This window comes from Sciurus carolinensis, chromosome 3 (genome assembly GCF_902686445.1).
Source record: "Sciurus carolinensis chromosome 3, mSciCar1.2, whole genome shotgun sequence".
NCBI classification, from domain to species: domain Eukaryota; kingdom Metazoa; phylum Chordata; class Mammalia; order Rodentia; family Sciuridae; genus Sciurus; species Sciurus carolinensis.
In genome coordinates, this window is record NC_062215.1 from 67,146,718 (window position 1) to 67,174,331 (window position 27,614).

General features: G+C 39.1%; 1 protein-coding gene across 1 annotated transcript in view; it reads right to left on the reverse strand.

Annotated features, from left to right (window-relative positions):
* Positions 1 to 27,614, reverse strand: part of Myo1d (myosin ID) — a 309,366-nt gene that overhangs the window by 223,310 nt on the left and 58,442 nt on the right. The window contains 4 exon segments of the mRNA XM_047547346.1: positions 157 to 210; positions 1,653 to 1,818; positions 3,941 to 4,034; positions 4,949 to 5,157. Coding sequence (XP_047403302.1) covers positions 157 to 210; positions 1,653 to 1,818; positions 3,941 to 4,034; positions 4,949 to 5,157 — 523 coding nt within the window.

Consider the following 27,614-nt stretch of genomic DNA (forward strand, 5'->3'; position numbering starts at 1 on the left):
AGGAAAGGTGTGTGCATGTGTGTACACATCTGTAATGTGTTGTGGACGAGTGGGCAACAGAGAGGGCTGGGACAGCAGACAGTTCAATATAAAAATACCAGTTTCTAGAGCAGTTGGGTAGATGATCAATTTTCTGCACAACAGGAGATTACTAACCTGATAGAAAGAATGAAAACTTCTTTCTCCTGGCTGCTGCACAATCACTCGAGACTAAGGAAAAATACATTCGAATGGTTAATCTGAAAATGTACCCATAAAATAAAACAGAAGCCACTTTCTTAGGGAATCTTGCATCTCCAGTGCATTTCAATTTCCTAGAGACTCAGAATAGTATTCATCTAAGACTAGGCCTTCCCTGTTTCCCAGGCGCCTTTTCTATAATTCTTAAAACAGAGGTCCCTAAAACTTTCTGAACGATGAAGCTATTTTGATTTTTCTTTTAAACCTGGACCTAAAGATAGCATTTTGTGAGGGATGGAGAGTGGAAGTGGGGAGAACAGAAAGGAATGCTTAGGGAGGACAGTTCTCAACATTCCCCTCCCCAGGGTCTGCTGGCATTTTAAAGAGCAAGGCTATATATCCTGTAATAAAACCAGTTGTGCAAGATCAGTCCCTAGAGATGCCTGCCTTAGATGGTTCCAGAAAGACTGCTGTTAGGAGAGGGCTCAAATTGTGTGTTCATCTGAGGGGATTCTTTTCATTAAACATGTACGTAAAGCCATGAAATATTTTGTAAAAAAAGATTGATAATAATACATGGCATTTCCTGTCCTTTTTCAACTGACTCTGATAAAACACTCATTTCCTTAACACTCTGACCTCAATATAACAAAAATAGAGATTATGCTGCATTATACTGCCATAAAAGCAGCCACAGGGTAAATGGGATGGAAAACTCTTAACTGAGAAGGCATGTCCCCTTAGGTCAGAGCACAACTCCAGGTGGAGACTCAGCTCTATAAAGCACAAGCTTAACTGTGAGACTCAGGGATGAACACCGTGTGCTCCTGCAGCCAGGTTCAGTGAGGATCAAGATTAGTTAGGACACAGTCTTTCTGGCAGTCCCAAGAGGAAAGTTCTAATTGCACTCTCCTAGAAATTGGGCCTAACGTTCACTTAGGCAGGTAAAACATATTCCAAATTTTCACTGACCAAATACAGTATGCTTCATAATTAGGATGTAAGATCACAGAGTACATAGATGATACTATAAAGCAGAGAATGAACAGAAACTAAGGAGGTAAGGAAATTTCAAATTAATTAAAATGAAAATGGATGGAAGAGGGTGATGTATAAAGATAAGAACTGACGAGGCCTAGTTGGTTTTTGGTTAAACCTGACCCAGAATTTTGTGCTCACTCCCCTTCGCTTCCCACCACATACAGCCCTCCCCGCTGAAATCTCAATCTACCAAATCCCTCAGTTTTTCCAACTTGATATTACAAGTGCTAATAAGAAAACACAAAAGGAGAACCTTACCACAGAAAGCTAACTTGAGGAGGGAGAAAAGGATTAAGAACTACTTTAAAGCTAAAAAATTAAATTCTATGAATATATTTTTTAAAAACCATTATTTTTTTTAAAAACCATTATTTTTTTTAAAAACCATTCAGAACTTATAAACATTATCCTCAGAATTAAGCACACTTTACCTTCTCCAATAAGTAGTTGTTGATATGCCCACCAATAGGATCTCCTTTGAAATCAAAATTGATATCCATGTATTTTCCAAACCTGCTTGAGTTGTCATTACGGTTGGTTTTGGCATTTCCAAAAGCTTCCAAAACACAGTTGGACTTAAGCAGCATGTTCTTCACTCTTTAACACAGATGAGCGAAAGTCATATAGAGAGTTGCAGATATTAGGACTTTTAAAAAATTTGGATTTTGCTAAAACATATGCAAATATTTACATAAAGATGCAGACTGCAGCACTATTTGCAATATAAAGAAAATACAAACAACTTAAATGTGCACTAAGGAGACAGATAAAATACATTTTTGTTTCCTGATATAATGAAATGCTACATAGATGTTAACAAGTAAAGAAGTACCTCAATATATAGTGATATGGGAAGGTATCCAGAATGTACTAATGAATATGAAATCAAATTGAAAAATAATATGTATTGCAGGACCTGAGTGTGTTTATATGCACACACACCCAGGGAATGTTTATGCACATAAACATGTGTTAGTAAATCTTTATAGATCTGGAGGGAACAGTATATGCCACTATGTGATCTTGGCTAGAGGTTGATGGAGTAGACAGGTGAGATTTCATTGAACTTTTACCTTCAACTTAATTCAATAATTTTTGGTCTTTCTTTTAAATGAATATGTTTTATTTCTATAAGGAAAAAATTTTTAGAAAGTATGTTCTGAAAAGAAAAAGAACAGATGATACAGTAAAGGAGAAAAAAATTAAAAGAACTTGCTTATTAAGCCTAGAATTGTGACATTTTATTGTACTTAGTTATTCCCCATAAATTTGATCTTTACTAATTTAAGAATTGTTCTTTATTTTGTTTGAAGCTGTGTGAAATTGCACCTTTGTACCAGCAATGGAATGTGCTCTTTACTCAATGAATGCTAACTTTTTATAGAGTAGTCTTTCCCAGTGGATACATTTTAACTTCATGCTAGTCCTTATGTCCTTGTTTTGACTTCTCTGACAAAATTCAAGCATACCTGCAGAAATGCAGCCTCTGAAACAGCCCAGTGGAAAAGATCCATTGTTCCTTCCAGGAATACCGCAAGTGACCCTTTGACCTTATCACCTCACAAATTAAAATATAGTTGTATAATGTGTGTGAAAACTTTCTGCTCAGAAAGGAAACTATAAAAGTATGGTAAGATATGCTTGTGAAAGACTAGTAAGTGTTTACATGCCTTACTCTACTCCAAGAAATAAAATTAATTTGGTTCTTGGCTAGTCTCCTGAGCTCCTAAGGAAATAAAGAAACCTTGATCAAATCCTCATCTTTGTCAAATTACACTGCAAAGTCAGAATCAGAAGTGGGACTATGTCACAATTAAGAAGAATGCCTTCGACCTGGCAATCCTGTTCAGTTAATGATGGAAAGAGAAAACCCACGTAGGGTCACTGAGTCTAAATTTTCTTCTTTATGTCAGCCTAGTTCCCTGTCTTCCTCGTCATAAAAATGAAGACTGTGATGCCCAGGTGAGGTGTGACTTTGGGGAATTAATAATCTCCTTTGAAGCTGCCACCCATTAGGAAAATACTCTCTTTCTCTCCCAAACTGCTGTGCCACGTAAGAAAGTCTTTTTGCTTGATAACCAAAGGCTTGATAGCCCTTTAAAGCCCATTCACTCATTCTTGCATGTTTGTTGATTAAATGCCACCTGCTTGCGCTGTCCAACCTGCAGGGCTGACTGCAGACGGCTGCATTGCTCATCTCAGCATGAGCAGCAGCGTGGTCGCACAAGGCCCTTTCAGGGGTGAACCTTACTTAGAACTTCCAACAGGGGCGGGTTCTGGTGGCAGCGATGGTGGGAAGGCACCAATAGGCTTTCCAGACGAGCTTCACTCAGAACACAGTTTAAAAACAAAACAAACAAGGAACAAGGAACTTACAACAGCTTGGACAATGAAAACCTACCCCAGTACATTATAACAGCTCTCGACTGCACATAAGGCAGCAGTGGTAAACTAGAATGGGGACACTCTCAACCATTTCAGAGTAATTTTTAAAATTATAATTTAGCAAAACTTACCAGAGTAGCATTTTTCTACTAAAAACAAATCTAGAACTAGAGCAACATAAACAGAAGCAGAGAGAGATGATAGGCAATATGAGAATCAAAGTGGTTTAATTATCAAAAAAAATGTCTGACACCTGTCCATTTAGGCCCTGACAAGTCTGTACAGAGGATGGGGCTCCCGCAGTACCCCGCCCCACTGTCTGTCAGGACCTTACCTTTCCACCTCGGCTCTCTGACTGGGGTTGGTGATAGCCGCAATGTACTGCATGATATACTTACTGGCTTCTGTTTTACCGGCTCCACTTTCCCCTGCAGGAAAGAATTGTGTGAGACTTAACATCTTAATTTAAACTAAGACTAAACTAATTTTCAATAGAACAATTTAAAATTTTGATGTTGATATTTCCCAGTTCTTATTTCACTACATGAAATGCCTTGAAGGGCCTGAGGTATCTGGGTAGCTCAGCTCCACTTCCTACACTCCGGGAAGTAGCTTAGGCCCTTCCTCAATGGACTTTGTAAAGCTCAGGACGTGAGCTCCAAAGGCCTATTTCTGCATGTGCCTCCACACCAGCTCCTAAGCATCAATCTGACTTTAAGTTTATTCTTCTGTTTGGAATCTCAGTATTTCATTTTCTTGATTTCATTCTGTTATTATTTTAAAATGTTTTGGTTACATTTATCTGGTACTTTTATGTGCTGGAAATAGGAGGAAGCATATTCCATGCTGGCTGACTGAGCCGGACTTACGAACTGTAAGTCTCTTTGTAGATTTACAAACTGACTGGAAGTCATACAAGCGGAACATATTTTTTTTCTTTAAGATGGGGTCTCTCAACATTGCCCTAGCTGGCCTTGAACTCCTAGGCTCAAATGATCCTCCCATCTTAGCTATTAGAACCAAGACTAGTGGATGATCAGAAATGACATAAATAACTTGGTACTTAATAATCATTACTTTTTTTTTCCTCATAAAATTGCTTAGGTTTTTGCCTTAAAAGATGATTTCACTGGGGCCAGGGTGTAGCTCAGTGGTAGGGTACTTGCCTGGCACACACAAGGCCCTGGGTTTGACTCCCAGTACTGCACATGGGCATGCGCATGTGTGTGCACACACACACACACACACACACACACACACACACAGTCAGCAACTATGTGATCTTTGTGTACCGAATACATACATCTTGACCTTGGACATACCAGGGACCTCCTTTAAATACCTGATATCACGATACAGGTGTCTTTTGATCGCCTCTTCATAGCCTTGTAAGCAGCATCGGCAATGGCAAAAAGATGAGGGGGTCTCTCATAGAGCTCACGGCCTCGATACTGCTCAATTGTGTCCCTCCCATAGATGTTCAGCGACTTGTAAGGATTCACAGAAACGACGACTTCGCCAATGAATGTGTAGATGCGCCCCTTCTCAAATCTGTATGGGAGCAAAAGAAAAGGAAGACACAGCTATGGTTATGAAGTGCTACTTCTTTCCTGAGAGTCTCTTATTTCCAGGCAAGTCCAAATATCCCAGCAACAACTTCTGATGTACCATTGATTCTGAGTTTGCTTTTAGAGACCACATTTGAGGCTATGCCCTTCAGAGGACACAGATAGAAAAGATCAGTAAGGATTAAAAATCGGCAAAAAAGAAAAATTTAACTTATTGGAGGCAAATATTTCCTGTTTCCAAAATAGAGATAGGTGAGAAGAAGAAAAAAAATAAAATTAGCAGAAGAAAATCTCAGAGTTCCAGAAGGAAAAGAGATAATATTGAACCAGGTCTTAAAATTCACTCAGTCACATTTTCAATTATAAAGAGACCTGTCCAAGTATAAATGTATTTCTTCTCTTACTTGAAACCTTGATAAAATGTCAGAAAAGGACTAAAAACAGTAAAATCCATAACAAATGGTAGAGGAGACACTTTTGTCTGGTATAAATGAAATTTATTTTTTTAGTGACAGCCTAAAATCCCATGGTGTAGATAAATCACAGTCTAGTCATTGATTCCCCTTCCCTCCTGCTACTATGAACAATACTGCAGAAATTACTGTGGACACATAATCTTACAAATCAGGGCTTTTATTCCTGCGGGAAAGAGTCTAAGGAATGGGACAGCTGGCTAAATATTTTAAAAGTATCTGAAGTATGATCCCGTCTTTCCCCCAAAAAGCAAAGGTTAAAAAGCTATCATATATATATATATATATATATATATATATATATATATATATATTTGTATGCACATGTGTACATAGATATATTTGATGAGTGCTTGGAAAAATACAGAAGAATATATGTTGCTTCAATCATCCTTGGATACACACAGTAGGGTGATATGGATAAAGGCTTATGATGAGGAAGGCCATGTGGGCAGGTGGGAGGAGGACACAGTACAAAGAAAAAGAGTAAACACCCCACGACTGCAATTGTAAATACAGACCCATAAATTTGCGTGAAGAAACAATCTTTAACATAAAACTTAGAAAACCTGGGTAAATACCCACTATTTACCCAGTAAGTCACATCTACACACATATGTGAACCAGAGCTTGACTGTTTCTACACAAGTGGTTGTCACCACACTCAGCCTGCAGAGAGGCACAGGTGTGGACACACACAGTTGTCCTTCAGTATCCAGGGACACTGGCTCCAGCACCCCAGCAGATACCAGAATTTGTGGATGCTAAAGTCCCTTATATATAATTCCACAGTATTTGCATAGAATCTATACTTTAACTCATTTCTTGGCTATTCATAATACCTAATACAATGTAAATGCTATATAAACAGTTCTTATACTACATCAACTAGGGAATAACGACAGGGAAAAAGTCTGTACATGTTCTGTATAAGTGCAATTTTCATCCCCCACTATTTTTGATCCAGAATTAGTTGCATCTGTGGATGTGGAGGGGCAGCTGTATCTCACATCCCAGAGCTGAGAGAGGGGAGAGTCCAGACAGGCTCCAATGCTGCTCCCCAGAAAACACGCCTCTCAGCTCCCGGCTGTATGGCCAACAGGCAGGGGAATAACTAAGCTTTGGGGACCAAAAGGCAAGATCTTTGAACTTCCTTTAAGCTGAGGTTGTCAGCTATAATTAGGAGTAGAAACAAACAGATGTAGATAATGTCAATAATAAGTTAGAACCAAGATTTTTATCAAGTAGTTAGTGAGTATTTAAATAAAAGTTGTTAACTACTTTGAGGTTTTCTATGCATTTTTCATTTGGGATTTTCCTATTCGTCCTCCTCACTGTTAGAAAGATTGCAAGGTAGTTGAAATCATTGACTTTGGAGTTTTTTCATCTTAGTCTGAATGTTCATATTATAACCTTGTAAAAGCTATTTAACACTCCCTGTGTTTCAACTTCTCCATCTGTAAAATGGCAAAAATTACACTCCTCTATCCTTCTGGCATTAAGTACTTTTTAAGAAAAGGCAATTAATCTTTATAATTCTGATATGTTATTCATGAAGGGCATTTTTAATAAAGGCTTTTATTAACATTGCTAATGAAATCACACCCATTAGTACACCTGAGGCATGATCATAATCTGATTGCTTCCCTCGGTGGTCAGTAAACTCCAAGTCACCAGAAAAATGCCTACATAACTCAGGTTTAAAGACCCACAAAATAATAAAAAGTAAGATTTATCACTCAAGTGTTTCTGGCTTAATCTGCCAATTTTTAGCGTATGCTCACCAGGTATCTTCAAGGAAAATAATTAAAACAACAAGATTCCTTAGTCTTCAAAAACTTCTCAAAGAGGAACAAATAGCAGAAAGGAACAAAAGGATGTCAGGAAAGTCACCTCATGATTCTAGTACCCCATGACCAGGATACAACAACAAATAATGTATGCATTAGAATGTTGTTCTAAGATTATAGGTTTTTCCAATAATACAATTTCTTTTGCACTAATTATTAGAGCCAGTAATAGATCATTGTTCTCTGAAATGCTATTTTAGCCCCAATTAAAAAAAAGTTTATCAAAACCTCTAGGCATCATGTTTATAAAATGCAATTAAAATACATGCATACATTCAATAACTATTATAAATCATGCACAACTACTATCTTGATGATAAATAGTAGAGACTCAGAAAAATACCATGTTAAATATAATGCTTCAACAATTTGCAAAACATTAGAAGCACATCTTATTTGAAATTCTATCAAATCAAACTTTCAATTTGGTTAGGTCTCAAAATCACCACTAGATGGTGCTAATATACACTTTAACACCAACTCAAGATTTCTACCTGCTTTGGATAGGTTTAGGGTAAGAAGCAAGCAGGAAGGTTTTCTGGAGGAACTGCAGTAATTATCCTAGATGACAAACAGGATTATGCCATCTGTTACAGGAAGGCATTTCTATGACCTCAGAGGGAAAACCTGTTAGGACAAACTTGTAATTCACTCTTCAAATATGTATTCAGTATCTGTTTTGCATCAGACAATGGGCCTAGCCCTCAGCATTAAAAAAAAAAAGAACAGGAAAATACTAAATAAATACTAACAATAGAGTATGATAGGTGAGGTAATAAAAGCATGTACTGTGATGTCGAAGGCTCTCACAACAAACTACTTTCAATAAGGAATATTGGGAGTCATGGCAGGGCACGTAAGGTCTGACCTGCATGTTCCTTTTCGCTTAAATACTAACTAGCATCAAAAGTTCCACCCATCAAAACCTTCCCCATGGTCTCCTTCACCCTTGCTCTCACATGAATGAATTATTTACAGTTCCCACAGGCACCAGGCCTTCGTGATTTTGCTGGTGGGGTTCATTCTGCTCAGCACACCTTCTTCCTGGTTTCTTCCTGCAGGTGTGTGTGGGTTCCCACTCATTCTTCAAAAGCCCAAGCAGTTCCTCGAGGGAGTCATTCTTGATGTTCTGCCTCTGACATTGAGATTCTGACCTTTGCTCACTTCTTAGCCCCCTTTAGAATTCCCCAAATGGTTAAAATTACTTAACAGTCACTGATTTTTTTAAAAAAACAATTTTGTAGTTGTAGATGGACAGCATGACTTTATTTACTTATTTCTGTATGCAGAGCTAAGGATTGAACTCAGTGCCTCACACAAGCTAGGCAAGTGCTCTGCCACTGAGCCCCAGTCACTGAGTTTTTTTTTTTAAACTTAAGAAAAATTTAAAGTATTTCTTAAAAGGGCTAGATATTTTCATTAGCTTTTAAAGAAAACAAAGGGGTTCTAGAAAGTTTTGAATTTGTAGCAATGGAAAAATTATAAAAATAATGCCTTTGAAGAATACTAGCCCTTTGGAAATGAACTCTGAAATGTTCATTTTTATTTTAAAGGTAGCCTCCTTAACTTGCAAATGTCACTTGTATTCAAGAGCATCCACAGTAGGAAGTCAAGACGTGAGCTCCTTATGAGTCATGGGCAGACTGCGTGGGACCCTACTGAGACATACACGGCTGTGTGTGTGTGGAACAGGGAAGTGGTTGGCCTCACCAGAGCTACAGAATGTCACTGAACAGTTGGAAAAGTTCAACAAAATAGGATTTGCTATGATATGATAGGCTTTGAAAGCCAAGTTGAGAAGAATTAGCAAAACCTTTTCTAGTTAAAAGAGGCCAATGAGGTGCTCAATGGGGGGAGTGACAGTAGATATTAGGGAAAGAGAAATGAAAATTATTTTGAGGAGAAACTGGAGAGAATTTGAAAACTTACTGAACATAAGGGACAAAAATATATATAACTTTGAGCTGAGCATGAGAAATAAAAGAAATTTATTTATTTCAGACTATGTTTCAAATGTTCTCTTGAGGTTTCTAAGATTCACCTACTATTAGAATTGATAGCCTTGGATGACTTCTTGACCTACATGGAATCAATCATATTCAGGAGGAAAATTCTCTGTAAACGATCTATCATGTGTTTAATAAAATCTTTTCCCATAGGTATTACTCATTGTTTCACGAGGAACCTATGCTTTCTGAATAAGTCTTGCTTAATCACAGGATTTGACCCGACTTCCTTTCCTTCCCAGTGCAGATGAAACCTTAGGTGGCTACAAACACCCTTATTTCTCAGGAGAGGTTTGTCTACAGATGCCTTCTTCAATAAATCTTGATTGAATTTTCCACAGTAAGTTCTCAGGGATCTTGCTAACTTCCTTGGTTGGTCATCTGTGCTGCCTGTCTTAGTTTCTCAGCAGCGTTAGACATGGTGTCCCATTTTCTCAACACCCTCTTCTCTTGGCTTCTGGGAGGTCATATTCTTTCATATTCTCTGGGTTTCCTTCTGACTTCTACAGTTTTCCTTTCCATGCTGTTTTGTTTCCTTCTCCTTTTCTACCATTCTTAAATACTCAAATTCTCTAGGATTGATTCCAGGATCAAACACTGCCCAAGATTCCCATTTGAGAAGGATAAAGTAAGGATATCTTTGCCCTGTTCCATTCTCTGAAGATCAAGAATAAGAAATCAAACCCAATAGAGAAAAGTGTTACCAATCATGAAATAAAACACTAGCCACAACTCTGAACTACAGTAGATATATATGTACACTGTACAGTATATATACAATATATTCATATATCCATATGAAGAAGGGTTGTAGAATATTATGGAAACCAGACCTAGGTGAGGACAGGCTTCTGCAATCTAAGGCCTTAACCTCTAAATGTAGGTTAAGAGTTCCAGAGCAGCCAAACCAAAAGCCTCTCGCCAAGAAAGGCATGTTCACAGTATGCAGGTGACAAAATGAGCCCCATTAGAAACTTCTGAGTAGCTGTGGTTAAATGAAAATACAAATAGAAATTATTATTTTTCAAGAAGCAGGCTTCAGAGTTCTGAGGCAAAATAGAAAAAATAGGTACAATCACCCTTGTAGTGAATAATCTCAATAAATGAAGATTTATTTCAGAAGCTCTGCAGCATATTTATGGGACTTGCTTGTCAGGCAAGATGTTTGTCATTTCAGGGCAGAGTGCTGGTTTAGAAACAACGGAACCGAGACTCCAGGGTCTACTGGTCATTCCAATGCAGGACAGACAGACAGGAGGGGTGGGAACATGAGGCTGGAGGAACGGTTCCAGACTGGGCCCACTGTGCTGACCCCCACATGCTTTCACTCTTGAGGAGCAATTTACCTGCAGCCCTGCCTGGCTAAAGTGGACGTGTTACATTCCTCAGCAAACTACCTGTCATCTGAAGGAAACACGCAGGCCCTAAATTCCAATAAGAAGAACACAGTTACCCTCAAGCGGGAGACTTCTGTGACCCTTATCCCAAACAGGCCTCAGAATTCAGGGAGATAAGGATAATTCCCCCTAACCATAAAATCTGTAAGAACAGGTTCCATCCAATTAGAACTGGTCAGCATGGGCCAAAGTGACCTAGAGTTGTCATGGTAGTGGGAACCTGAAGGTCTGATGTTAACCTGCTGTCAAAAGTCCAGAGGTAAACCTGGGTGGGACTCTCTGGAAACCTCTCTGGGACCTCCAATAAAACTGAAGCGCAGGAAAGTCATGCAGTCTCTCTCCTCTCTAAGAGAACCCACTTCTCCCTTGAAAGTGTCTCCATTTCCCCTTTCCTATCCCTTCTAAGAAACTCATGCCTGTTACTCGGAGTGACATGTCTAAAATTTTTTGACTTGATCACAGGAATAGGGGTTAGCAGGGGGGCCTTTGGACTGCCCCACTTTCCTGGAAGGTCCCAGCACTGTAACAATTCCGCACTCACACTCTTTGGATAAATAACCCAGAGTGAACCACATCTATTCAAAGGTGACAATAATCAAAGGGAATCAGAATGGGATTTATGATAAGATGTTATAAGAAAAAAAGAATTTGATAAACAGAAGGTAGATCAAGAACCCCACACTCCCCAAAATGAAATAGGTCATGAAGTAGAAAAATAATTTTAAACACTTCCATATCAAAGCAAAGACTGTAAAGAAAGCATAGTCAAAACAAGTATCAAAGAAGACACCATTAGAAAAGAGAAATCCTGTTTAAAATCATTCGAGAGTGCACACCTGTAATCCCAGCAGCTCAGGAGGCTGAGGCAGGAAGATCGAGAGTTCAAAGCCAATCTCAGCAAAAGTGAGGCACTAAGTAACTCAGGGAGACCCTGTTTCTAAAAAAAAAAAAAAATGCAAAATAGGGCTGGGGATGTAGCTCAGTGGTTGAGTGCCCCTGAGTTCAATCCTCAGTACCAAAGAGAGGAGAGAGACAGACAGACAGGAAGCTGGAAGAGAAAATAAAACCCACGGCTATGAGATTCATAAAAAGCAGAATGGACCCTGCTGAAAATAGAGAGGGAAAAGAAGAAAAGGTGGAAAAAGTAAGCAAAATGAAATGGAAAAATAAAGTAGAATGAAGAAAGTTACAGAAGTGGAAGCTAATGGAGATCACAGAGTTGGTGTCCTGAAGATTTAAGTATCTGATAAAATGACATTTCGAAACAGTAAATAAATATACCAATGGAAAATGTCAATAAATGTTGGAAAATGGACTAGTTGTTGGGGTGGGGTGGATTTCCAGTCTCCAGATCATTAATGTGTGGCTGAACTGTGTTGCCCAAAGAGATCTGTTGAAGTCCTAAACCTAGTCTCTGCGAATGTGACCTTATTTGGAAACAGGGTTTTTGCAGATGTAATCCAGTTAAGCTGAGGTCATTAGGGTGGACCCTAGTCCAACGTGACTGGTGACCTTATAAGAAGAGGAAATGCCCTGTGGAGACAGAGACAGGAGAACACAATGTGACGACAGACAGAGACTGGAGTGAGGCAGAGCTACAGGTCAGAGAAGCAAGGACTGTGGGCCCTGCAGAAGCCAGGAGGAGCCAAGGCAGGGTCTGCCCACAGGTCTCAGAGGGGGCACAGCTCTGCTGACACCTTGGCTTTGGACTTCCGGCCTCCAAGACTGTGAGGCAATAGGTTGGAAAAGCAGTCCTAGAATGTTCCTGATTACACCAAATGAACTCTGTGAAAATGTCTCAGTCTTCCTTAGGACTAAAGAAACATAATCAAATCAACAAGATATACCTTTTAACCTACAAACGAAGAGAACTGAGAGTCAACAGTGTATACAGAGATAGGAAGTCACTGACATCGTGGTACCTGGACTTGCTCACACCACTCTCCACCCGCACCGACCCCTTCTCCACACAGTAGCAAGAGTGAGCTTAAAACAGCATCTCACTGCAAATCGCTAGCCTCTAGCTTTGCAGTGAGAAGCCTCCATCTCGAGCCAATCTGACCCCAGACAGAGGCTCACCTGGGGCCATCTATGCCATGGCTTATGCTTGGCCTAGAACACAAGCCCTTTCCCCACCTAAATCCCATCTGTTGCTTCTTTCACGGCAGTTACCACAATCTTTTGCTTACTTGTTTATTGTGTCTCTAGAGGAACAGAGACCACACCTAGCCTCCTGTTCATTGTGTCATCTTCAGCAGGCGGTACAGGGCCTGCGTGAGGAAAGCATGGTTAAATGAATTAAAAACAAAGCGATGAATGAATGGTGCTTTGGGCCCACCTCCATTTTCTCTCAGAGAATGTAACTTACTTAGAGAGGAAATTCAGGTTATGAGGCTTAAATCATCTACCATCATTCCCCTTCCCATTTATGTGATTGATTCCCCCTCTACCTCCCCCTTTCTTTTTGGTGGCCCTTATGACTTTCAGAATTGGAGGAGAGAGATAAAGATGTCACCTAGTTTTCAAAAGATGGACCACAAACCTATATCCCAACAGAAAACATTCTACTCTTCTCTTTACACGTGCAACTTCATATCATCTAGATATAAATACCAAGTTTTATCCCAGAAAAATAAAATTCTGGTACCTACTCCAATCTCTGGGACAGGGTTTTAACTGTTGGAGAAGGAGGCTGTAGAACATGTGGGGTTGACTGAAATTGTAGGTACTGGTAGGAATTCATGGTATGTGAGGAGCAGAGAGAGGAGGGAGCAACTGTATGTGTCCAGTCCACTGGGAGAACTGACAGGAATAACACCCAGATGTTGGCTTACAAATACTATCTTTCTTATCTAAAAGAACTCAGGGTTCCAGGGAGATAAACTGTTCCCTCACTGGGACAGGGAAATTTCAAGAAGAATCTGGAATGTTCGGTTGAGCCAGGAAGTAGGCAAGTGCTCAAAGAATGGCAACATGAATGGATTCCTGCTGGGACCTACCTGGGACCATGTCAGCATTAAAATAAGATTACAATCCACTGAATACAGATACACACTGATGTAAGTAAAGAAGTCTGTGAGAGAAAGAAAAGTTATTCCTTAAGGCAGAATGCCAAGGAATAAATATAGAAAGAATGACATGAGTTGGGACATTGTCAGTAGTTGAAGGTATGATGAGGAACAGGGTATTTTCATAGCCTTAAAGTATCTCCCCACTGATTAATTATTAATTGCAAAGGTAAAGAGAATAACTTTAGAGTAGAGAAAGCCTGTGACTACTTAAACCAAGTGATTGAAATTAACATCATTAATATTGGAACAAACCACCATATGTACCTGTGATGGATAATTTCATGTATTGAATCAACTGGGCCACATGGTGCTGAAATGTTTGATGACATTTTTCTGGCTTATGTCTCTGAGGGTGTTTCTGGATGAGTTCAACTTCAAATTGGTATACTGAATAAAGCATATTGCCCTCCTGGATGTGGGTGGGCATTGCCCAGTCTGTTGAAGGCCTGAATAGAATAAAAGACTAAGGAAGAAAGAATTCTTTCTCTCTGCCTATCTTTGAGCTTTTCCTGCCTTTTGACTTGGACTGGAACTGACCCCATCAGTCCTGAGGTCTTTGGACTCAGACTTGAGCTATGCCATTGGCTCTCCTGCAGATCTTGGACTTCTCAGTCTCTACCACTGCATAAGACAGTGCCTTATATGAAATCTCTCTCTATGCATAAGGCATTGACATGAAAAGAGTATAGCTTATTGGTTTTTCTCTGGAGAACCTGGACTAATACAAATTTTGGGACCCAGAGTTGTTAAATTTTAAGAATTTTTTATAATTCTGGAGTGATGTTCAGAATAAGTTTTCTAAATTGATTCTGGAGTTCCTGGAATAGATTCTCTAATCTGATAAAAGACTCCTTCCAGAGAATTGATAGTATATGGTATGAACTGACAAAAGAGATATGCAAAATATCTCCACCACTGCATACTCCTAATCAACCACTTACAAGAAGCAAGGAGCTGGGAGACTGTGTATAAGACACTTCTGAACATTTTAGAAAATCTGACAGATACAGTGAAGTTGGCTGGTGAAAGTGAAGAGAAGAAAGGATGAGCTCAGGGACTGCAGTTCCCAGCTCAGGAGCTGCTATGGCCCAGAGGCATCCAGGTGTGCCCTGAAGCAGACCCTTCAGTTTCCTGTTCGGCAAGCTGAGAACCTAGACCACAGCAGGGCCTCCTGATAAGATGCAGGAGGCCCAGTAATCACTTCTGTGGCATCCTTCCAAACCACGGAAACAATCTAATCAGGAACAAACACAGACAACCTAAACTGAAGAATGTTCTACAAAATAACTGGAAACAGACATGATCAAGAAAACAGTAATATTCCAGATTATAGGAAATTAAAGAGACATGACAATTAAATGCACAGCACAGTAACAGTTTGTATTTCCTAGATGAGAGGAAAAACTGCTATTTAGGGTTTTATGGGAGCAGCTGATGAAATCTGAACATGAATTAGATACTAGAATTGTGTCAAAATTATATCTCCAGAGTTTGATGATTGTACTGTGGTTAAGTAAGAGAATGTCCTTGTTTTTAAGAAACATACCTTGAATTATTCAGAGGTAACAGGGCACATTGTCTCCAGAATACTCTCAAATGGTTAAAAGAATTGCATACACATAGGAAAACATAAAAAGAGAAGCTGAGAAACAAAGCAAAATGCAAATGGTTGGTAAAGAATACAAGGGGGGACTGGGGATGTAGTCAGTGGCGAGCACCTGCTTTGGGTTCAATCCCTAGTAGTGCAAGAAAAATGAAGAAAGAGGTGGGGATGGGGAAGGAGGTTCTTGTGGTTATTCCTGCAACTTCTGTAAATCTGAAACTATCAAACCTAACAGTTGCTAATTAAAAATGCAACTTCCAAGTGTATTTATAGAGTTAACTATTTATTTATTAATTCATTAATTGAGAGTAGGTAACTTAAGATTCTTAGCAAAATACTTGAAAGATATAAATAAAAAACTGGTGTGTTTCATCTTTTCTACAGCTTCACTCCTCAGAGGTGACTACTGCCGCTGGTTTCTTGTGAATTCTTTCAGAAATAGTTTATGCATACACAAATATATGTACTCACATAGGCTTTTTTAAAAAAATGAATGGCAATGTTCTTCTAATTAAAACATTTATACTGGCAAAAATCACACATAAGTAGACAGAGAAGAGCTTAATATTTTAGGCTTGCATAGAATACTATTTCATGAGTGAATATACAATAATATATTGAATTAATCCCTACTGGACATTTAGGTTGTTGTCAATATTTTTTTTAATTTTTTTAATTTGTTCTAATTAGTTATACATATTATCAATCTTTTGTTATAGACAATGCAACTACAAATTAATGGTATATATTTCTATAGAAAATACATCCAGAATTGAAAATGCTAGTTCAAAGGATATGTGCAATTTAAATTATGAATTATTGCCAAATTCTTCGCCAAAGAGATTGTACCAGCTTATCATCCATTTATAATGTATGAGAATTTCTATTTCCTGGGTGGTTTTTTTTTTTTTTTTAAATCAACAATATTGGACCATTTTGAAAGGATTGACTGCATTGCAGCTTTATTTTCAAAGTACACAAAACTTTGACCCCTTTCTTCACCAATGCAGCTGCTGGTGCAGGGTTTACTAGGGGGCTGCCAACTTTCAATAAGGCTCAGTCCACCTCCTGAGTTCTTAGACAAGAACCTCTTCCTAAGGTGAAAGCATCCTCTTTCTGCTTCCTTTGTTCAAATCCCATCTCTGTGAGATGGAGTCACTCTGTTCTATCCTTTTTACCTATGCCTTTGAAAGATGGTGGGCGGGGGGGTGGGGGGACCATGTGTTGGAAAGATTATGAGCTTTGAGTCACACAGCACTGGGGCCCTCGGCCCTGGGTTTGAATCCTGGCTCTGCTACTTACTGGTTTGTATGTATTCATAAATATCTGAGTAACTAGTAAGTGCCCATGTGCCAGGCACCATGCCAAGAGCTTGAGTTCCAGAGGAGAATAAGACTCAGTATTACTACGCTCCACAGTTTACATAAATAGACAATGCCACACAGAAAGCACAATAATAGAGGATTTAAAAATTAGCTTTTATTTATCATTCTCCTCTCGTTTCTATTCACCCTTCCACACATAATCATGTTGTTTCAAAATATATTTAAGACAATAGCAAAGAAAGAATGTGGGGTCAGGTGTGGGCACACACATCTGTAATCCCAGCTTTATGGGAGGCCAAGGCAGGAAGGTGGTGAGTTTGAAGTCAGCCTGGGAAAATTAGTGAGATCCTGAATCAAGGCAAAAAAAAAAAAAAAAAGCTATGGAAGCTCAGAGAACAGGAATAAACATAGACAACCTAAACTGAAGAATGTTCTACAAAATAACTGGAAACAGACATGATCAAGAAAACAGTAATATTCCAGCTCTAGGAAAGAGAGGTTTCAAAGACTTCCTAAAAGTCATGTAGTTTGACATTTTAATTATTCAAGTAATTATACAATCTCTATATTTGCAGTTCAGTAAATATAGAGATTTGATATTTATACTGCATTTGGAATCATTTGGAACTGGATATTTTATTTTGACCTTTTATTGACATACTATAATCCACCATTCATGACCTGGAACAGAATGCTTGAGAAGCACTAGCACAGCCCACCCACAAAGCATATGGGTATTCCCAGTTCCACTGATAGCAGAGGAAACAGGGCACTGGTTGTAGTTTTAGCACTAACTAGCCCTATCATTATATGCAAGTTATTGAACCTCTCTGTGCCTCACTTTCTTCATCTGAAAAGTGGGATAATAGTACTATGTTAGCCAATTTTTCATAACTGTAACATAACATCTGAGACTGTTAATTAATAAAGAGAATAGGTTTATTTTGGCTTGAAGGTTTGGAGGTTACAGTCCATGATCAGGTAGCCCCCACTGCTTTGGGCCTGTGGTGAGGCAGCATCACACAATGGTGGGAGTGAACAGTAGAGCAAAATGACTTACCTTACAAGCCAGGGAGTCAAAGAGAGCAAGGAGGGGGCTGGGTCCCACAATACCCTTCAAAGGCACACGCCCAATGACCTAAAGACCTCCCATTATGCCCCACCTCTTAAAGGTTCCACCACCTCCTGAGAAATCCATCCTGAGGAAAATAACTTTTAACACATGGCTTTATGATTTGGGGGACATTTGACATCCAAATTATATCAAGTACCTACCTCACAGGATTGTTATAATAAATAAAATATTCCACACACAGTGCTCAACACACTAGTGGCATATGCTGAGCGCAAATATACTACATCCTATTTTTATGACAGACAATAGTGTAAATCCTTTAAATGTCCTTATTGATGCCTTTGATTTTATTTATATTCATTTGCTCAACCAACCAATTAATACTTATCAGCACTCATGTTCCAAGCACTGTGAGTCATGGCTAGTGAATAGCAGATCATCTCTGCCCTAATGCAAGTAAGGAAGAAGATAGATACTAAACAGGGGTTGGAGAGAAGGCGACAGAATGTACCCTGCCCTGGAGGAGGGAGGGAACAAGCATCTGAGGAATCCAGAGCAAGACAGTGACTACACCCCAACAAAGAGAGCAAGGGGAGGGTGCCAGAGGAGGGGCCAGCACACACAGGGCTTTGCTGGCACTGCTGGGGTCTGGGATTTACCAAGGGAAGCATTGCCTATGTTGATCCTATCTGCTTTGCCAAAAGCTCCCTCTGGCTGCAGAGGATAGGAAACTGAGTGCCCACTGGAGGCCCAGTTGGGAGGCTGATATGCCAGTCCCAGGAAGGGGTGACAGCTTTGGTTGGGAGGGAGCAGTGGAGAGGTAGAGAAGTGAGCGGGCTTCAAGAACAGAACTGACTAGATGTCAGAAGAGAGACAGAGGGAAGCGTTAGGGCTTCTACACAGACAACTGAGCAGACCACAGTGCTATTTGTTAAAGACAGGGACAACCAAAAAAAAAAAAAAAAAAAATTGGGGTGACTGTGAATGAGACAGGCTATGTTGAGTTAGAAAAACCAGGAGTTACCCCTATTTGTCACTTGTTATAGTTTAGATGTGAGGTGTCCCCCAAAAGCTCATATGTGAGACAATGCAAGAAGGTTCAGAGGAGAAATGATTGGCTTGTAAGAGCCTTAACCCAATCAGTGATTTAATGCCTTGATGGGATTAACTGAGTGGTAACTGAAGTGGTAGGGTGTGGCTGGAGGAGGTAGGAATTGGGGCATGGCTTTGGGTATAAAATTGTATCTGGCAAGTGTACTCTCTGTTTTCTGATCACAATGTGAGCTGCTTCCCTCCTCCACCCTCTCCTGCCATGATGTTCAGCCTTGCCTGAGGAATGGAGCCAGCCTTCTGTGGACCAAGACCTCTGAAACTGTGAGCCTCCAAATAAACTTTTCCTCCTCCACAATTGTTCTGGTCAGATCTTTTAATCACAGCAGTGGAATAGCTGACTAAAGCATCACTCTTCAAATTAAACCTGATTCCCTGGATACATAGTAAACAACACAAAGGATGGCAAACTTGGATTATCAAAGAGCAGAGGGCACCCAGAATCCTCACCTGTCATAGATGGGCAAATGCAAGGAGAATATGTGCTCCAATGCCCAAGTTAAAAGTAAAATATTTGGAAATTTTTCACTAACTGAGTTTTATTACATCAAATTACTTAATAAGTCTACTTTCCTGATATAAGAAAATGGTATAAACAAATACAACATCTTTCCCCCCTAAAACATATGTGTGTGTGTGTGTATTTTTCTTTGTGTGGTGCTGGGGATCAAACCTAGGACCTTGCACATGCAGTTTAAGTGTTTTAAAGCCCCTGGCCCTGAAGTTTCCCTAATAATAATGATGCCATATTTTCTCTTCCAATCAGCAATGAATTAAATTCACTAATGGGGGCTGAACTTGTATACAACACTGTTCAGGGAAATGAAGGAGGTCTGATGTCACCAGACCCTAATGGGAAGTTAGGAAGTTAGGAATGAGGTAGAAAACCTGTTGGTAGGAACACTCAATAGATGAATCAATAGCAACTGTGCATTCAAAATAATACTATGAACACTTGAAGTACCATACTGAACACTCTTACAAGCATAAACAATCTCATGGGTGTCTGAGGGTTTTAACTACATAGATCAACCAGGGTTCCTACCTCTTCCTGCCATCACATTGGCACTGGCAGGAGGTGCGCCACCTTACACTGTCCTTAGGTATTCCATCTGTGGGTGGGAGTCTGGATGACAGGAAACTTTCTCGGCCTGCCCTGTCACTTTTTAATAACTATGCCTAATTGAGTAAACGACAGAAAACCTACTCAGAATACTGCATCAATTTTTAAGAACTACAGTTCCCTATTTCAATTTTATAACATGGGAAGGCTTTGGCATGTGTAAAGCAAGATTTTCCCAGGCGTTACTGAAAATCTTTAGGCAGCCAGATGAATGGCTTTGGGGTACAGGCTGGAGAGAGGCTGTGGCAGGAGAAACTGAGGGAAAACAAATGGTTAAAGTGAGTGAGTGGATTATTTCCATTTTGTTTACTGTCGCATTCCCTATTTTAAGTTTGATAAACAGATGCACATTAAATAAGTATATGTGCATTAAATAAATATTTATTGTGCACCTACTGTGCTTAGGACGATGTTAGATGTTTTTCATGTTTGTTGCAAATCCAAAATTTACTAAATATTAATAGAAACATTTTCCAAAACCCACTTTTGTTGACATCATGTGCCCAGGGGCAGGTAAGGAGGACATTACCATCCATCCAAGTCAATCGTTCAATTATTGTTTTGTTTGCAGAAAGCTCAAGTGCAGAGCAAAGCTGTCACAGGCCTGGAAGGAGAACTGTTTCTGCTACAGAATGAACTGAACGAGGGGAAAAGCCAGGATGCTGTTTTCTTTCTCTTGGGTTAGAATAATGGTCATCATAGAACTGAGCAGAGGATTTCAAAACCAGCAAAAATATTTATCAAATGAATGAAAGTCAGAGACCTTGTCCTTCCTGGGTTCTCCTTGGCTTTTGTCAAAAATCTATAACATCCTTTAAGGCCACATTTTCTCCTGAGAAGCTTTGAATAGTTCTTATGAGTTGCATTAACCTTATCCTTCTTATATTTGGTACTTTCTTTTGGAGTGTGTGTGTGTGTGCGCGCGCGCGTGCGCGTGTGTGTGTTTTCGCAAGCTTCCTTGTGCATAAGTCTGAGGAAGACTTGTCCCCTGTAATGGTGCAGGACTTCTGTCATCTAAGCAGTCCCAGTCTTGCTTTTGGATGGTGGATATGAGCCTTGGGGGAAGGAGGGAGTTTAGATTGGCACACACGAACCCCCATGCTGGGAGTGTCCAGGGGGCGTATGGGACTTTTACAGCATTAATCTATATATATAGCTCATCTGATGTCACCAGACTCTAATGGGAAGTTAGGAATGTCAGGTGACACCCCTAGATGAAATTATCAAAGCTGTTTCCTGAGGCCTCTTGATAATGGCTGGTCATTTGGGGATAGAATTTTTATGCAAAGGAAGTTAAATTTGGAGGGATTTAAAGAAGATATGAAAGATGAAGGACATCGCCATTATCATTCTACAAAGAGGTTTTATTTTTAAATAACACTTGAGGAGATGTATTATACAGCTTTGTTCTTATATTGTAATCAAGATTCCTAAGACATTGCAAGCCAGATTTTTAAAAAAATATTTTACTTATTCCTAGTATATTGCCAGGGGACAAAAGGGAGTTTTTACCAAGTGGGAAGAGACCTGGAACCATTGAGAGATTCATTATTAAAATCTCCAAGTGTCAAATGGGCCCACATTCAGACTGTGAAAATCAACACCCTCCAAAGACAAACAAGATTTGGACAATCCAGTCCTCTGCTTTAACAGGTCAGTCCATCTCCACTTGTGAAAATAACCAAATGCTGTCTATGCTCAGGAATACCAGACATCAGGAAGTGAACTAAGAGAATAAGAATGTGGTGGCAAAGAAAAGAGTCAAACTAAAAACAGATCAAATACATCAGGAAATGGAAAAAACAAATAATTTTCCCTTTTTCCCTTAGTTCTTCTAACAGAAATTAAAATCTTTTTTTTATTGCTAGATCATACTGAGAAAGGAATTTATGTAGGTGGATTGGTTGCCAATTTAAGGTAAACACTGTAATATTTTTTTGTTTTAATGACACCCCAATCATGACTGTGCATTGGAGGTTCACAGGCTGATAAGGAAAGCTTTGACTGCCTCAGAAAGTAGCTGTCTTCTAGTTCAATCTGGCTCATTGAAGCACTACAATTTCTCCAAATGTCTGTTAAGATGACATTTCAAATAGGTAAGAAAAACTAAGACTACTTGTAAACAGCATGAGTTCCAAATTTTGCCTTAAACAAGTCCTGTCATCCTCTGTGAATAAGAACTGAACCCAGACAATGTGACTGAATAACTAAAAATTTTAATATTCTTGTTTTCAAATTTCAGGAAATACTTTGTCTCAACTTTTTGCTTATAATTCATCTAAGTTTGAAAAGCCAAAGGTTTGGCCAGCATGGTCAGTATATTTGGCAGAGCCAGGGCTTCCAGCTGGCTCACTATGTGTGGTGGGTCCAGGGTGAGGACTCCACCAGCGTGGCTGAGGTGGCCAGCAGTAGTCCACATGCTGGGAAATTCGTTGTATATAGGAGGATAGAAACGAAGAAGTAAATATGTTGAGGATAACAGAAACCAGGCGTCTTCCCATTGCAGAAGGGAATTACACACGTTAGAGGAAAGACTAAAATAAACCCCACAACGTTAGGCTGAAATGAGAGGTATCAATATGTGTGGGGAGCCATCCATGGTTAGCAGAATCAGTCCTGGCTGAGCCACGCGATACAGAGGTCTGACTCCCAGGAACTGGCAGTCATGGGAGACTCTTTTAGATAGCGGAGAATAAGTAGCCCTGTACAGAGTGGCTCACCCATGAGGATATGCTAATTCTCTAAGCAAATGGCTTCCCTAACTCTATCCCATCCTGTTTTTCACAGAAGCAGCCCCTCCAAGTCCCAGCCCCTTTACCTATGCAACTATAAATAAAGGGAAAGTAGGCTTCTCCATCTTGTTGGAGGCCAGATCTGGTATGGCCCAATTTGCTACACCCCTTCCATTTGGAAAGAATATTGGCTCTTCTGTTTATTGATTAGATAAGTTTATTAGTAATTAATTGACTGCTGGCATCAACATCCTCCAACAGAAAGTCTTCCCCTCATCCATGCAGGATGTGGAAACCAACCCCCAAATATGAACTCATGATGTTTAATATAAACAGAGATGTACAATTGTCTCTAGTGTCCAAAGGGGATTGATTCTGGGACCTCCCACACCCACTGTGGATATTCAAATGCACAGATGCTCAAGTCTCTTATATAAAATGGTATACTATTGATATTATTACCTATATACATCTTCCCACATACTCTGTCATCTCTGTATTACTTATAATACCTAATACCATGCCTACATATCACTTCATTTGCACAGAAGCAGTATAGTGCTTGACACACTGTAAGTTCAAGTTCTGTTTTTTGTAATTTTCTGGAATTTTTTCCCCCAAATATTTTCTATCTGCAATTGGTTGATTCTGTGAATGTGGAGCCTACAGATCACAGAGGGCGATGGCAGATGGGGAGGGTCAAATGCACATTTCCCTGCCTGCTCCCCAGTTCTGGTTGCTGAGAAGTCTAGGGGCAATGACACATCAGTAGCAACTCTCACATCTCCACCAGATAATGATTTCCAAATGCCACACTCTACTAAAAGGAACCAAGGTGTTTTGGAGACATGGTTGATTCTATCACTGGGGCAGGGAAAGCACAAGATGAACCTAGAGTATCCTAATGAACCAGGACGTAAGGAAGTTCTTAAAAAATGGCAGGCACATGTCAAAGATATTGCTGTCAGTAGAAAGGGGCTTTCACTATCCAAATCTGGGATAAAGAGTTTATTGGCAAAAATAAAGATAATGAATTCTCTTATGGACTATTATTTATTTGCAGAGCTGGGGATTGAACCCAGGACCTTGCACAAGTTAGGCAAGTGCTCTACCATTGAGCTACATCCGCAGTCCTATTTATTTCTAGTCTCTGTCCTGGCTGTGTGGACTACAGTTTCTATTCTGACCAGTCTCTTAGATACACATCATTGATTACAAGAGAGATCAGCCCAAAGGGGAATAAACTGGTGCAAATTCATCACTGTCAATGAATAAATGGCTTAAGTCTGTGCTCTGCTGGCAGTATGGTTGCTTGTTTAAGATACCTAACATGTGGCTGCCTATACATCATCTGAAATATATTTTGCTAATAAGGTCCTTCTTTGGAAACAGAAGCAACACATTTATGCTTTGATTGCTTTATTATGGTAAGGTACTAGTAAGTGGATGCACATACAAATTGTTTCAGTTGTTAATGCATATAAAAATATTTTACCTAAGTTATATTCTTAATATCAGCTAAAGGGAAATATTTTTTCCTGGGAAATAATTCATAAAACATGGTATCAATTAGGTTGGCCTTAAATTTTTCCTTTCCTCAAATTCTGACAAAAAGATAAATCACTTAGGGGAAAAATCTTTCTCACTGTTGAAAATCTGTGGTTGAGAGTTAGCTTTGACTTTTAAAAATAATTTTCATATTGAAATAATTTCAAACTTGAAAGTTGTAAGAACATTTAAAAAAATCTCAAATATCCTTCACTCAGATGATTCCCCAATTGTTAGAATGTTTTCATATTTATCATATTCTCACATATAAGTATGTGTATGCATACACACACATCTGCTTCATTTACTTATACAGATTATAATAATATATTTCTGGGATCTATTTATTTCAATCACAGAATTATATATTATTTCCTTCTTCAAATGATGCCTAATGCCAGTTATGAAAGGGAATGAATGGTGCTAGAAAAGCTGAAGGTTTTGTTTGGGTTTGGCTTTAGATTTGTTGGGTAAGTCACACTATCATACACTGGTTCAGTAACCAAACTAAGATGTCTCTGGAAGCCAGAAAGTCAGACAGATAAGTGAAACAGAAAGGAAGTTAAGTCAAAAAGGGCCTAGTGGGGACTCTGGCAAGCATATGCCCTTTATAAAATGAGCAGCAGTGACTCTGGCAGATGGTTCCCATTCTGAAATGTGGATGAGCGATGCCAGAATTTCTGATTTCTCAAGAGAAGTTGGAAATATGGATTTTTAAGGGATGTTTTCTTATTTTAAAATGAGACTAAAACTTAAAAAAGATAAAACTGAATTGAGCATTTAAAAAAATCTTCTATAGCTTGCATCCCACATCTACCCTGTCTACAGCCCATCCCGCATTACCAGCTGACAGGTGTAATAACAATCTCCATTTAATTTCTGGTCATGACTAATCAGAGAGCCCTAACACCATAAACAGGTAATACACATTGTGCAGAACAATGAGAAAATGACCCTACCCCAAGGATCCTGCAGTTGATTCTCTTGCAAAGGAAGTGATGCAACATAAACTACACTCTGCTGGCAAGGACGAATTCCATATTACAAAACAACATCTGCAAAACAGAGCTTCTAAAGGAACCTTACAGAGTGTTCCCACTTATAAAGAATCTGGTTCAAACACAGTAATTACCAGGAAATTTGGGATGACTCAAAAGAGTAAGGACTTTTGTTTTTAAAATTTCAAATTTACTTTTTTTTTTAAAAAAAGAACACAAGCAAGGAAGTTCCTGTTGCATCCAAAGGCTGACCTGAGGATTTATGTAGTAATAATATTACTTATATATCACCAATTAATATGATTAATGGTTAAGTTTACTTCAGGGCTTACCAAAAGATACTATAATTAGTAATAAAATTGATTTATTATATATATGTGTGTACATGTATATATAAGTATGTATACGTGTATATATATACATATATATGTGTTTGTATGTATATATATGTATGTATTCCCTTCCCCTTGGTACCAGGGATTGAACCCAGGGGCACTTAACTACTGAGCCACATTCTTAGCCCTTTTATCTATTTTTTTAAATTTTGAGACAGGGTCTTGCTAAGTTGCTGAAGCTGGCTTTGAACTTGCAACCCTCCGACCTCAGCCTCCTGAGCGGCTGTGATTACAGGTATGCACCACTGCTCCCGTCTTCATTTCATATTTTTAAACATCTTATCGTCCTTTAAGAAATCTTAGAAGTAGTTTGAAGCTTTCTCCTTAAGGCTTTTCTTGCATTGCTAGCCTGAGGCAATCTCCCTTCTTCCACTGGACTTTCAGACAATGACTGTCTCTAACAACCTACCTGCCAATTAACTGATGTTGCCCTAGGAAAATCTTCGGTTGCCCTTTTAAATTATTAAGTGTTTCTACATTTGTTTACACACATTCTCCAATAGTTTCTAGAACAGTGTTACTCCAGGTGTTCTGTCTGCAGATTGTTCTTTGGTCTCTGATATGTACAGAAATAGAGTGTTTAGAGACTTTAAGGCAATTAGACATTACAATGACAGACAAGAGTGAGATCAATGGATTTACCTTGCTCAACAATGTCTAGACCAGTGTGAATGCTGTCAAACTCACCTGCTCAGCTTGCATCGTGAGGAGGTAAACAGACTTCATAGTAGTGCCATGTTACAAAGGATAATATTTAAGGACGATGTATCAACTTTAACCCAAAAGCATATACAGATCAGAGGGAAAAGAAAGCACTTTTATTATTTATTATGTTTATTATCATCTTAATTTTTAATAAAGCCTTTTTTAAAATTTGTAATTTAACACTATTAGCTAAAATTGGGTGTGATGGTCTGGAAATGTCCCCTAAATTCATATGTTGAAATGCAATCTGCAATATATTGAGAGTTGGGGTTTTTCGGAGGTGATTAGGTTGTGAGGGCTCTGCCCTCATGAGAAGGTTTAGTGCCCTTACAAAAGAGGCCTGAGGGTGTTTGTTTGCCCTTTCCTTCATGTGGGGACACAGCAAGAAGGCAGCTTCTGTGAGGAACAGGCCTTCATCAGACATCAGGTCCTTTGGTGCTTTGATCTAGGACTTACAGGACCTTGAGCAATAAATTTCTGTTGTTTATAAATTACCCAGCATAAGGCATATTGTTAGAGCAGCCCAAACAGACTAAGATATTAGGGAAGAAAATGCATATTATTTATTTTTAATGCTAATTTAACTTCATGCTTAATCTTTTGCAAAACAAACTTTGAAGACTCCTTTGTCCTTGCAAGACATATGCTTTTTCTGAATGTACAGTCACAGTGAGTCAAATTAAGATGGTGGAAGCAGGCCCAGAGAAATGATGCCCAAGAGTTTGTACTAGGTTTTACTGGGAGGTATGATTCCCTCATATAGTGAGTCTGGTTTTGGAGCCCCAATTGATGGTGAAATGTGTTATTTGCAGAGATGACTAACTAAAGAAACAATAAAGCCATCAAAATTGGACACCATTTACATGCAAAACATAAAAGAAATAACTTCAAAGCCAAAAGAATTATTTGAAAAAAAAAAAAAAGTACTAACTTAAAAAAGCTGACATTTACAGGATAGCCTACACCTGGTCAATGCAGCTTGGATGGACATTAAGTTTGGGGTGGGCCTGGCCAAAGAAGCATCTGCTT